Source organism: Pithys albifrons, chromosome 9 (genome assembly GCF_047495875.1).
Source record: "Pithys albifrons albifrons isolate INPA30051 chromosome 9, PitAlb_v1, whole genome shotgun sequence".
NCBI lineage: Eukaryota > Metazoa > Chordata > Aves > Passeriformes > Thamnophilidae > Pithys > Pithys albifrons.
The window spans coordinates 33,294,512-33,307,971 of record NC_092466.1 but is presented as its reverse complement, the minus strand read 5'-3'; the positions used below and the strand labels follow the sequence as shown (position 1 = coordinate 33,307,971).

The 13,460-nt window shown below is 42.4% G+C and overlaps 1 protein-coding gene across 5 annotated transcripts in view; it reads left to right on the top strand.

The window, feature by feature from the left end:
- The first annotated feature begins 884 nt into the window (after positions 1-884).
- Positions 885-13,460, top strand: part of LOC139675552 (phenazine biosynthesis-like domain-containing protein) — a 91,294-nt gene continuing 78,718 nt past the window's right edge. For 3 of the 5 annotated variants that reach the window (XR_011698501.1, XM_071563368.1, XM_071563366.1), the window contains exons 1-8: positions 885-1,057; positions 3,077-3,176; positions 3,707-3,805; positions 4,302-4,411; positions 4,560-4,589; positions 5,110-5,198; positions 6,241-6,413; positions 7,773-7,835. Coding sequence is in view for 4 of the 5 variants with exons in the window: in XM_071563368.1 (XP_071419469.1) it covers positions 974-1,057; positions 3,077-3,176; positions 3,707-3,805; positions 4,302-4,411; positions 4,560-4,589; positions 5,110-5,198; positions 6,241-6,413; positions 7,773-7,835 (748 nt within the window). In the remaining variant the exon portion in view is untranslated. The other 2 variants (XM_071563365.1, XM_071563367.1) reach the window with 2 other exon arrangements.

The following is a 13,460-nucleotide window of genomic DNA, read 5'->3' as shown; positions in this document are numbered from 1 at the left end:
GTCACTGAGGGCTCTGTGGGCTATGGGGGTTTGTGAGGTCACTGAGGGCTCTGTGGGCTATTGGGGTTTGTGAGGTCACTGAGGGCTCTGTGGGCTATTGGGGTTTGTGAGGTCACTGAGTGGTCTGTGGGCTGTGGGCACTGTGAGGATTGTGGAGTCTATGAGGCCTATAAAGGCTTATAGGGACTTTGAGGTCTGTGAGGGCTATAAGGTCATCAGGGCTATGGAATCCGTGAGCGCTGTGGCATCTGTGAGCTCTCTGATATCTTTGAGGGTGTGGGGGGCTGTAAGGGTTACAGGGTGTTTGCGAGTTATGGCGGGATACGTGAAGGCTAGGGGGTCTTGATGGCTTTGGGGGCTGTGAGGGGCACGAGGCCCCTGCTGGGGTGGTTTGGGCAGGTGTGGGTGCGGGTATGGGCGGGCTGGGCAGTGTGGGTGCGGGCAGGTAAGGGTACGAGCAGGTGTGGGTGCGGGCAGGTAAGGGTACGAGCAGGTGTGGGTGCGGGCAGGTAAGGGTATGGGCCAAGTGGGCGGGCTGGGCAGTGTGGGCGTGTGCAGGTGTGGGTATGGGCAGGCTGGGCGGGTCCGGTCAGCGCCTCCCGGCGCCATGGCCTCAGGCGCTCGTTGGCGACCGGTGGTGTGTGCAGTGTGTGTGTATGTATGTATGTATGTGTATGTCCCGCTCAGGGTGTGCCGCTTCCCCGGCGCGGCCCTTGTCAAGCGGGAGGGCCCGTGGGCAGCCCTGCCCGCAGCGGCTCCCCCGGCACAGCCGCGCTCACCCCGAGCCGGGCCCAGCGCCGGGCGCGCAGCGAGACTCGGCCCGGGCCGGCCCTCGGAAGGGATGGACCGGGGCCGCTGGAGGCTCCTCCTGCCCTCAGGGAAACATTAACCCCGAGCTGTGCTGTGCTCTGGGCACGACAGGTTAGAAAGGGCCCTGCAGGACACGCGTGCGGCTGAGCGGGCTCCAACCACAATGCAAATCCCAGTTTTTACTGTTGATGCGTTTACAAAGCGAGCGTTTTGTGGGAATCCTGCGGCAGTTTGTTTGCTTGAAAATGTAAGTTAAAGAAACCCCAACCAACTGGTTTTTGAGGTCCTGCAGTGACATTTGCCCTTGTGTTGTTGGCCCGAGCCCTGCGTTAGACTTTGCTTCCCTCGCTCGGGAGTTCTGCTTGCAGGGGTTGTTTGCTGTTGCTCCAGAGTAGAGAGAAAGTGGCACAGGGGTGCCCTTTTTGCCCTTTTGCTTGTCATACAAGACACTCTGGACTTTTGTGGGCTTTAAAAATGTTTTAAGAACTCTACCGGTTTTATTCTAAGTGAGTTAAGTAAAATAAAAAATGGCTTAATTGCTTAAGAATGATTCAGAATGAAGATTCTGAAGGATTAGGAAGGATTCAGAATGAAATCCTTTTAAAAGTAATGCTGTAATGTAGAATTAGTACTCAGTAGTTTTTGACTGAAGGATTAAACTCTGTTTTTTAGTTTTGGTGTGGGTTTTCTCCTTTTTTTCCCCTTCATTTTTGGCCTTTCAGTGGAAAGAAAGGGGCAGTATGAACCTGGATCTCAGCCTTTCACCCTCAGTGTGTCAGGTTCAGCTGTAGCCAAGGTTTTTGCTTCCAAGTCGTGTGGTAGTTTTGGTGCAATTGAGAGTAGTTACCCCCCTCATCAGGGTATTGTGAACAGCTGGTACTAACTGGTACTTTCTAAAAAAAAATTATTAAACTGCATTAGAAATGTGTTATTTGTATGGTAACACCTCCTGAAAATTGTTAGTATGAAAATCTCTGTAGAGTAGTCAATGGCAACAGTTCGTACTGGCAACATGAATCCTTTCTGGCTGCTGCCAAGTCTATCTGCATCTCATACAACGTTGCCTACTGTTCCATTAAGATATTGTGAGGACAACTTACTTGCACTGGTGCTTTTGGAATGCAGAGATTTTAAAGGTTTTTTTCTTACAGTTCCTGGAGTTAGAGGCTTTAGTGTCCAAGTTAAAGCTGAGATCCTAATTCAGCATTGCATTCTAAGCTTCATAAAGTGTGCAGCAGCCAGCAGCAAAACTTGTGTTCTCTGCTTCCTCCAGAGCCTCAGCAAATGCTGTACAGAGGAGAGGGACAGTAACACAGGAATGGCAAACCCAGCCCTTTCTGTGTGTCAGAGGTGCCACAGGATGGCAATATTTCAATAAAGTTCTCTTGTATTAAAAATGTTACTTTGAGTAGCATTTGTATTGCTCTTTGTTCTGGCTTGGGATCTTTACAGTAACTGACAGAACTGTTTTCCTGGAATAAAGGAGAGGTGCTTTTTACTGTAAAGTGTTAAAATGTTGATGGATTGTATAGAATTCAATCGGCAAGTACAGGTCTCTTGTACACATCAGCAATTGTTTCATATCTGTAGTATGGGATTATTGAAAGGTTTAGTTGTTAAAGGAACTAATCGAAGTTAAGGAAGGCAAATTTTCATCTCTTGGAGGTGGAACCTGAAGAGGTGCCCTTAGTACTTGATTTCCTCTGAGTTTCAGTATTTTAAAGATCAGATTCTCCAACCTGGGCACCGGCAGGATTGTGGGGAAAGAGCAATGGAACGAGGGCCAAGGGAATGTTCTCCACTCGCTGGGGCTTGTGTACGTTGGGATCAATGGTCGCTGGCACTTAGGAATCTTTTTTTTTCCAGTTTATCTCTTCTCAGCTCCTCCTGCCTTAGTGTGTTGTTGTTGTTGTCTAAAGAGTGGTGTGGAGGGCACTTCTGTAAGGGCTGATCTGCCATCTCAGCCAGTGCCAGCACTACACAGCTCTGGCTGGCAAGGATTTTCTCAGTCATAAAAAGGAAGTTTAGTTATTTTTAGCTTATGTTAATAATGACTTCTCAGTGTAGCTTTAATTATAACTTAGAGAAAGGGATTTATGTTCCTGGAAAGACCTTCAAACAGTTTTTTTTACTTTCAGAAAGTATTTTGAACTAAAACTGAATCTATGTTTTATTCTAATAGAAAATGAAATTACTGTATTTGACAGAAAATTGGGTTCTTAATTTTTTGCCCTGCTTTTAATTGGATTTGCTGTTTGATCACTAGGACTTGGATGAAGATTTGCACCAAAAAATCGCATCAGAAATGAACCTTTCAGAAACAGCTTTCATCAGAAAACTGCAGCCTGGAGATGACTTTACCAACAGTGAGTGGTTCTGTTTACCCCCAAAATATCCCACAAGGGAATAGGAAAAGACTTGTGGATACATTTGTAAGGGATGGGGCTAATTTGTAAGACAGCAAAATAAACCCTTGGAGCTGTGATGTGTCTTAAGAGAATGGTAAGACTATTGCACATTGGAAGCATTTTATAATATACAAATACTTGTTATTCCTAAATTAGGCCCTTTGTTTTAGTGCCTTTTACCAGCTAAGCAAGTTGTATACAGACAGTGGGCTACAAATGCTATGCAGAGATCCTTCAGTTCCTCTTTCCCTTCCCAGTAATTCTATCCCAAGGTAATTCCTTATGACACAAGCAGAAGAAGAGAGCAGGAACATGCTCAGTGCCCATGGCCAGGACTGCAGAGTGAGCCGAATGTGGCCTGACTGCTCAGGGACTGAGGATGTGCATTTTGATTCCCTGGAACGTCCTCACTCTTGTGTCCAGTGTTGAGCTAAATGAAGGAACAGAGTTGTCCCACCTCCTAACAGTGAATGACCTTTATTTTGGAGGTTCCTGCTTTGGACTGAGATGGTTCACCCCAGCCAATGAAGTTCCTCTCTGTGGTCACGCTACACTTGCCTCAGCTGCTGTGTTGTTTCACCTCCAAAGTATGTTTACACACCGTGAATTACTGTCACTTTTTAGAGAATTGACTTGTAATGCAGATCTCTCTTTTGTACAACCAAGGCAATGGACTGTTCAGAACATTGAGAGAACAGGTGTGGAGATACGTTATTGTGTTCACAAGTGCTGTGTCACTGTAAGGCTGTGGTGTGATCCTGCACTTGGATTCCAGGGCCCTGCTGTTACTGTGGTTTACGGAAAGGGCTCGCTGTGCAAATGCCAACTGGGAGAGGTGCAGTGGGATTTGCTGAAGAGGGAATGTTGCTCTTTGTGGTAGAAGGGAATGCTGTTCATTGTGGGCATGTGCAGGAGAGATTCCCTGCCAATTGCAGTGTTCCTGAGCCTCAGGGAATGATTTGCTGAGTCAGTTGGGAGTTTTGCCTCAGAATACAGACTTCGAGTAGTTCTTTTTGAGCTGCTTAACTGCATTTTGTGAATATCCTGAGCCAGTTTGATGATGTTGCAATGCTCTCTCTCTAGAAAATACAAATCCAGTTCTCACATTTGTGACCCTGAGTGGGGAATTGAAGGCCAGGAAAGCGAAAGATCATATTGTGCTGGACTTGCCACTTTACAGCACCTCCCCCCAGGTCAGTGAAGGTTTTATTTGTGATGGGCTTTCAAGGAAAGCACGTGTTGGTGTCTGTCTGTGTGTGTAAGTGTGTGTGTCTGTCTGTAGTTGCAGAGGTACATACATGTATGTTGTGTATTTTACAGTGTGTTTTTTGTTTTCTTCAGGTACTTGAAGAAGTAGGAGAATTAATAAAGGTAACAAAGGAACCTGTATGTTGTCTTAGAAGAGCATTTATAGTAGCTCTACTTATTTTTATATATTTAAATGTTTGAAAAATGGCAAGATGGCAGTGCTTGAAGTGCAGCTGAAGTTGAACCCCTGAACAAAGGTGTGAGTGGTGACCCAGTGGGTCAGGGCATGGAATTCTGCCTGATGGTACAGTGGGACCTGTGTGTGCCCTACCATTGGTGGGAGTGTCAGCATTTCCTGCAGTGGCCTTTGCAGCCTTTTGTGTGCAGTGTGAGGGCAGTGTGGTGTCCTTGCCCTCCTGGGGGTCCTGGAGTTCCTTCCAGGGTGAGGTGCAGGGAGCTCTGAACAGCCCCCGTGTCCATCCACGCACTTGGTGCATTTGCCTGTGTTGTTTGTGTACTTGGGGGTTGCATGAGGGTCCTGCACAAGGCCTGTTCTTGCAGGGAGTGTGTTCTACAAGATGTTAAGGAAACAGCATTTCATGTTCAAGAGGTGATGTTTTTCTTTGCTTTACATTTCCCACAGGCAGCCGTTGGTGACTTGATTGTTCAAGATGTCCGTTATTCTCCCGACACAAAGAAATTATTGGTCCGTCTTAGTGATACTTACAGAAGGTGCCTTATACTTTCTGCACTTTTAATTTTTAAAAAAGAAATAAAATTGAGTGGGCTTGTTTAATCTCTGTTCTTCCCATACAAAGCTCTTCTATCTAGTTTTAAATCAGGTGGAGATTAACTACTTGTAATTTCTGTGTGAAATAGTTATTTTATCTTCTAATGTGAGCTTATTGAACCTGCAAAGCTGAATAAGTTCAATCTGAAACCTGCCTTCCAGAAAAGGAGGGGTATTAACCAGTTTTAGTAATGTTGTATTTTCCCCATCCCTCTGAGTCTGAAATGCCCCAGTAATTCAGCAGGAAGTTGGGAGTGCTGTGTTGGTTCAGAACCCATTGACAGAATGCCAGGGATTCCTCGAGGAACTTCCAATTCAAACTATTCCAAGGCATTTGTTAATCTCAGAGATCTGAATGTCCTTGATAATTCAAGTCTGATTTAGATACGTATTGTGGAAGCACAACTTGTTGAATCAGACCAAGTTACTGTTGTTACAAAGTTGAAGTTTGGCCTAACTAATGTTTAGAGACTGGGGTAGCAGGGAGATAGAAACATCCTCAAGTGAGTATTTACTAGTTTTACTCTTTTAGAGTTTACTTTGCTAGGGGGTATCACACGGTACAGACTGCATTAGAATGCCATGGAGACCTGAGTGGAGTTACTGGCTCGCTCTGAAAGGAGGTGGAGCACTTACTGTGTGCGTTCTGTAGTGAGGAAATATTTCTTTCAAGGATTAAAATGGTGAAACACAAGTGTGATTTTTTTTCTTGTAGCTAATATTCCTGTAGGCTCGGTTTTCAGAAGTGGATAGGAAGGGCATGGCTTGAGCTTTTTTCTCTGCTCACTCAGACAGAGTGTGTTTTCTTTGGGGTGATTTCTGTCAAATAACCCTTGGAGGACAGTGCTAGGAATGTGGTCTCCTCTAATGTTTTAAGGCTGTTTGTGAATTGTAGAGAAAATGATTCTATATTTTTGGGGTAGTTTTTTAGTGCTTACATTGATGTAGTATATGGGGTATTAAAATTCTATAATTATATTGAAGGTCTGTGTTGGAAGAACTGAACGTGAATGCCCAAGGCTTTTTGTCAGCTGAGAAGACGGGAAAAGTGAAAGGACTCATCCTCACCCTTAAGGGAAGTTCCAGTGGAAAAGGCCATGATTTTTACTCCAGATATTTTGCACCTTGGAATGGAATTTTAGAAGATCCTGTTACTGGTATGCAAGTCTTACATTTGTTTCAGTTCAATTAGAAGGTTCTTACTAAACTTCACAGACCTGTTTTTGTACTTTGGAATCTCTTATAAATTACTGTTTTATGTGGATAGCAGAGTGTGCTCATTAAAGTGTAAATTTTCTTGACTGATGCCAACATAGGCAGAAAGAAATCAAATCAGCTTCTTGCTGTCATTAGTCCCAACATTCCTGTGTCTTTTTCAGATCTTTTCCCTGAAATCTTCCAGTTAGAGCAAAATTAGACACTGGTTCAGTATTGGATGAGTTTGGCAGTAGAAATTCATACCCACTTCTCTTGGTCTTTGTTTTATGGTTTTTCCTTTGCATTTTAGCTGAGGTGTTCTCCACTTTCCTGTCACTTGCTGTCAATGTTCTCAGGCCCGTGATTCCTGTGAACTGAGCTTGTTGTAATTTAGGGGCAGCCATTCTGGTTCCCTGCCTGTTCTTTTGATGTCCCACTCAGTGGGTGTGCTGTGATTGCTGCACAAGGATGTTGTTTGCTCAGGTACCACTTCATGACAGGTTAATTATTAGTCAGGTGAGAACTTGGTCCAACGTGATCATGGCATGTTTTGCTCAGTAAGGAGAAAACTTTATTTTTTTTGGAATGATGCTGGTTATTTGGCAGTCTTAGCAGAAAGTTTACAAAGAATTATAAGCCATGTATTTCAGTTTTTTCTTAACCTTTCAGTCCTGTGTCTGTGAGACAGCTGGGGACAGAGTATCTTGGGAGACTAGTTTTGATAAGTGGGAAAAGCTGGAAGTTTCCTAAATGGCTGAGGTTGTTTTAGGCTTATTGTATCTCACTGTTGCTCTTCTTTCATCTTAAAGTGTCCTTTCCTTTATGGAAAGAAATGTGTTTATGGTATTGCCCAAGTGTACTTTTGACAGTGTTATGGCTTTGTGTTCTCTTTCTTTTTTGACAATTTCTCAGTAATGTCACATGGCCTGGTGTCCTTGAGCCCTGCTATTTGTGGTTCCTTCAGAGTGGGGTTTTCAGCAGTGTCTTTGCCCCAGCTGCCAGTGTAGGCTGAAGGAGCATTTCTAGCCATGAATCTGAGACGTCATCCTAACTAGTACTATTTGTTACTCCTACCAGTTGTGGCTTATGTTGAAGCCACACCTGAGCACAATTTCCATTGAAGCCAGAGGATGAGGAAGTAACACTGCTTTATTGTAAATAATGGAAGTTATAAAGCTTTCAGTTCTGTCTGCTGTGCAAACTCTTTTTTACCCTGAATGCATGTGGTTCTTGATTTATCACATTTACATTTTGCCTGTTCTTTCTCTATAAAGTGATTATAATTTATTTCTGTATTTTGTTTTCCCATTTCTTTTAAGGATCTGCCCATGCTGTTTTAAGCAGCTACTGGTCAGAGAAACTGGGGAAGAAGGAAATGCTTGGTAAGAGACACTGTTTCATTGCAAAGTTGCCTATTTATCTCAATCTTCTCAGTAGAAAAGATAAGGTTGTATTATCACTACAATCCAAACTGCAGCAATAACTGCCTGTCCATTTTCTCAGTGTGAGTAGAGTATTCTGTAATATTTTGCATGTGAGGTGATCTCTGATCATTGGCTTTCTTTCCTACCCACCACTGTGGCACATCCTGTCCACAGGGAGTCTGAAGTGTCAGTTTGGGGAGTTAGTTTTTGGTCTTGGCTTTTGGATTTTATTTCTCCTGACCTTTCATGGTAACTGAAGCTTGGTGAGACTCAGATGATGTTGTGTATGTGTGTAGACTGAATTTTGTGTTACTGCCTGGTCTTTCTGGTTTATATTTTGGGTATTGGGAACAGGTATGATGACATCATGGAGACACTCCATTAGTCCTTAAGTTCAGCTACATTTAGGCAGGTAAGGAGCTCCTCCCACCAACAGAATCCTCTCAGTCCAGGGGCACTGGCTGATGTGGGAGTGCAGGGGGTGTGATGCTGTGGGATCAGCACACTCCATTTCATAGCCCTTGTCCCCACTCCCAACCTTTCCCAGGTGTCAGGTTAATCACAGAGGAATTCAGGGCACTGTGAATTTAACTGCTTTATGTTCTTTCTGCAATTGGACACACCTGTTTGTATAGAAAAGATGAATAATATGTACATATAGTGTGAAGTACCTCTGGTAAATACAGACATGGAATGGCTGTGCAGTGACTCTGTGAGCTGAAAGGTGAGTGCACCTCAGAGATGGCTGAATGTCTGCAGAGGCACTGCTGTTCAATGACATCCTCTGGCTGTAGGAACATGCCATGCAGGCCTGCTTGGTGTGGAATGTCAGTGCTGCAGTGAGAGAGGAATAGGTCAAGTGTTACTTTCAGATAATTCTGGCTAACCCTTGTTTTGGGGGTTATTTTTGTTTTTCTTCCACTTTGGCAAGCATCCAGCATTTCTGCCATCTGTCAGAGAGCCTGAGCTCTGCAGGGTCTGAATGCAACCAGTACCAATGTATAAATTGTGTGGTTGAGAGGAAAAAGGTGCCCTTGGGCTTTTGCTGTATGGGAATTCCCTGGGCAAGAAGCCTGAACATGGACTGCCTCTTCATCCATTGACAGCCTTTTACAAAGCAACACGACCTGAAACAAGCATTTCCTGAAGCCCATCGGAACTGAAATGGAACTGAGGAAACCATCTACCAACTCCCCATGTGACATGAACATTGTCATCCCAGCTGTGTATGGCTGAACAGTTCAGGCAAAAACTCAGTTCTGTAATTAATTTACAATGCTGTTTCTACTTCAAGTTTATGCAATTGTATTAAATGATATATTCAGGATTCTATAAATCAGTATCTGTTCCTGTCTTTGGAGGAAGTTGATGTCACTTTGTGACAGCTGAAGCAGCATCTGTTTTTGTGTAGACCTTTTCCACTACCTGTGTAGCTTCTTTACCCCTCAGCCTCATTCATTCTGTGAGTGCAGTCTCAGCTTCAGATGTTCAGTGCCAGTCAATGGTTCTTCATTCTCCTGGAGACAATGCTTGGTGTTCTTTCTTCTGACCTCCAGAAACTGTATCCCTTGGAGGGAGAACTCAGGGCCTCTTAGATCCACAAAGGGAGCCTGGTCGGCTGCAGCACAGAAACTGCCTTCAGTGCTGGTGTTAAGGAGCAGTTTTGTCAGACTCATTGAGCAAGTCCTGGTTGGAAATACACCCTGAGCTAATGCTCGTCTGTAAAGACAATTGGTGTGAGGTGTCCCTGGTGCAATGGTTGCTTTCTGAAGGCAGAAGCCCCATTTCCCAGAGTTTTCAAGGACTTTAGAACACCTTGTGGTGCAGAGTAGTTTCTAACTGTGGCTTCTCGTTTCCATTCAGCCTTTCAGTGTTCTCGCCGGGGAGGAGAGCTGAGGATGTCCCTGCGCAGTGACGGGAGGGTTGACATTGCAGGGCAAACTGCTGTGGTGTTCCAAGGACACCTGACCTTGTGAAGAGATTGGCACTCATCACCCACACCTTTGTGTGCTGCTGATTTTCCCTCAGCTCTGGGCAGTGAATCCCCCCTGTTCCCACAAGTCTTTGATTACTTATTGTCCATTTCTAAAAATGGCTTGAAAATACTTTGGATCTTCAAGATGATCCTTGGGATTGTTTTCTTCACTGTCATGTGGCCCTTTGTATGTGCACTGACCTCAGAAAATGTTCAAGGACAGGTGTCTTGTTTTTCTGCCATTAACTGATTCTTTCCTTCATTTCCCAGTTCCATGTTAAAAGCTGCTGCTGGTGCCTGGATTGTTCTGTAAACATCTGTCCTTGATAAATAATCAATCTTCTTCCATATTCAGAATTTTCCCTGAAATCTGACTTCATTTCTTCAAGAGAAAGTATTTTCTCTGCTTTATTTTGAAATAATGATCATGTTCATTAATTTACCTGAAATGTGAAAAAATATAAATGGTTAAAAACTGTGCCTTGGTATTCTCTTTTTCTGTGAACAGTGTTTTTCAAAGGGGAATGGTGTTGCAGTTGTTCATACTAGTGCTGTTTAAGTGAATACCTTTAATGAGAGCAGAAAGATTTCAGAGATTGACATAGAGATGCACATGGATCTGATCAAACTGTGAAAGGAAACTTTACTCCTTGCAGCAAGGCCAGTTCCTTTGCAAAGAGTGGAGATTTGCTCCTGTACTGAGAGTTCCTTCTGTAACCTTCTCCCTGCAATGCTGCTTCAGATTTTGGCACCACGACTTGGCCTTCTTTGGGTTTGTTAGGAACAGTGAACTGTTCCAGTTTCTCCAGCTATAAAACTCTGTTTTCCCTTTCGAATCACCTCTGTCCTAAGCTTTGCTTTAGTTCTCTCTCTTTGTAGTATTTCAGAGTGAAGCATTTTGAGCTCAAGGACACTTCCATCCTATGGGAAGAGCTGGATGTCAGCCCTATATAAATGAGGCGGGACTTAGTTGTGCCAAGTCCCTTTTTTCCATTTATTTTGAGTTTTATCATAACTTATTACTTACTTAAGTGTGAGCAGTTGTAGGCAAGTAACAGTGTGAGAATATTAGAGTTCATTTGAAATAAAAGTCTCCATTCTGGCCCATAATCTGAGGGGCTTTGGAAAAAAGTTACACTCCTTAAGAATGTAAATGAGCTAAAGAACCAATTATTGTTCACCCACCCACATTTAACAAACAGACAGTGCAATTATTTTTTTTACTGAAGAGGACTAATAATGAACAGGGCTCATAAATTTTAAAGATACTTATTATCTAAATTTCCTGACTAAACCAATATCTTTGCTGCTTAAAGCATTTTTTTATAGTCTACTACTACTTTGTCTCTCTTTCTTTTCAGGATAGAAAAATCACCAGAGCTCAGGTGGGAGGCTATACACTAATGTGTTTGTAATCAACAGATTAATTAATCAGCCATGATTTATTAATGATGAATTAATTATACCTTATTGTGCAGTTCTGCTGCCTAAATGGAGCTTTAAAGGAGTTATTTTATTAATCATCATTGTCTAATTGCAGACACTTACAGAAAGATTGCTAATTAAACATGCAACCATATGCAAAACAAGGAAGGCTGCTGAGAGTGGCAAGAAAAAGAGTACTCATTTTCTGAGTAGCAACTTTATTCTCATGAAATACTGTGTAGTTGACCTGGTGATCCTAATTATTCACTACAACTTCCTTTAATATGTTGCACATTTTCAGTCAACAGCAAAGGAAGTTAATTGTGCTAAATTCTGTCTGTCTTTCTCAGTGCTAAAATAGGTTGTGAAAACTTCAAATAAGATTATTTAGAATTTGTTTGGACTCATTTCATATTTTTATGGAAAGAATTTGTTTGGTGGTTCTATGCAGATTTGCAGAACTGTTTTGTGCTGCTCTCTTAATTAAGACTTATGGCATAGAGATGTGTTGAACCAAGAGGAAAGTACAGAGCCATGAGGAACCAGGGAAAATAGGAATATTGAGCAGCAGAAAATACACAACTTTGTCACTATGGAAATGAATGTAGACCTAAATGGGATGAAAATAAAATGAGAAGACATTTTTTAATCCAAGAAGCCATTTAGCAGATTTGCCTAAAGGCTTCATGAAAATACTTTGTATTTCTTTTAAATTATGTAGATGATAATAGAAAACATACATTAATAAGTTGTTGCTAAATTTGGGAAATTCTACAAGAGGAAATAAAAGATTTCATGAGTGTGCACACAGCAAGAGGTCACAGAAAGGAGCCATGTGTTCCATAAGGGATGGGAAGGGGAATTAGCAACAGATGAGGCAGTTATTTCTGGGAAAGGGAAGATTTCTTTGTCTCATCAGAGTTGTATTCATGAGAGCGACAGAGAAACACGGCGGGAACAGAGGGAACCTTCCCAGCAGTAAGAAAATCAAAAACCTAAATTAGAATTAAGGGTGATGCCTGATCAGGTAAAAATTAAACTAATTCAATTGAAAACTGAAAAATCTGCCAATTAAGCTCTTTGATTCTGACGTCTTTTTCCCCCCAGAGGAGTAATTCTGTCTTTAATTACCAGACTTAAACAAGGGATTTTTCTCAGGTGCTGAGTCACTGTCCTTTTATTTCTTAAAGTTTACCACAAACAATAATTGAAAGAATTCAAGAGAATAGGAAAGTGAAATAACAAAACTCAGTGTATGACCAGATGGTCAGAAGTGTGTGTTTTTGTTTTTTTACAAGTTGGTTTTAGGCTAAGACATTTAATTAATTAATATATCACAGAATCCCAGACTATTCTGAGTTGGAAGGGACCCACAAGAATCATTGAGTCCAGCTCTTAAGTCAATGGTCCACAGAGGGGATTGAACCCACGACCTTGGCATTATTACAGCCAAGTTTTAACCAACTGAGCTGATCTCAATTTAAATTTAACATCTAAAGTAGAATATGAAAAAATAAACATTTCTACCTTCCTTGGTTTATTTAGCGAGAGATTCACTTTCATTTGTGTTTCTGCCTCAGTGGTGGGCAAAGAAGGACATTCCCTGGGTATTAATGCTGTGATTCACACCCTCAGTGTTTGCCACCTGTGGAAGTTCATGATGCACAGATAGTTCTTATGATTTGGGAGTTGAGTCAAGCAATGTTGGGCCAGAGAAAAGTATATGTAGGTTATAGTAGAGCTGGAGCAGAGTGTGGGGTGCAGCCATGCCAGGAACCAGAGTTTGAATTCAAATATATTATCTACTGGCTTTTTTCTGTGCTTTGCATCCAAACCAGAGGGGACTCAGCAGAGAATGAATCCCACAAAGCTCAGTTCAGGTGGGAAATGCCAGCTGGACTTCCTGAATTTTTCTTTTGTTTCAGGAAGCCTCCTTTTTCATAATTATTTATGACTGTAAACAGAAATAAATTATGATCTTAATGACTAATTTCAGTCACCCTTATTCAGGAATAAATGGCCCCTTTTCTGAACAAAATAATTCTGTTTTGAAAACAGCCTTTTGGACTTGATTACGTTTGTGTGTAGCAGCTTTCTGAAGATGTGTCTGACTTAGATATTTAACATCACAGCCTCTTTCCTTACCTGTATTTTGAACGAGTATGGGTATTACAATGTTCAGA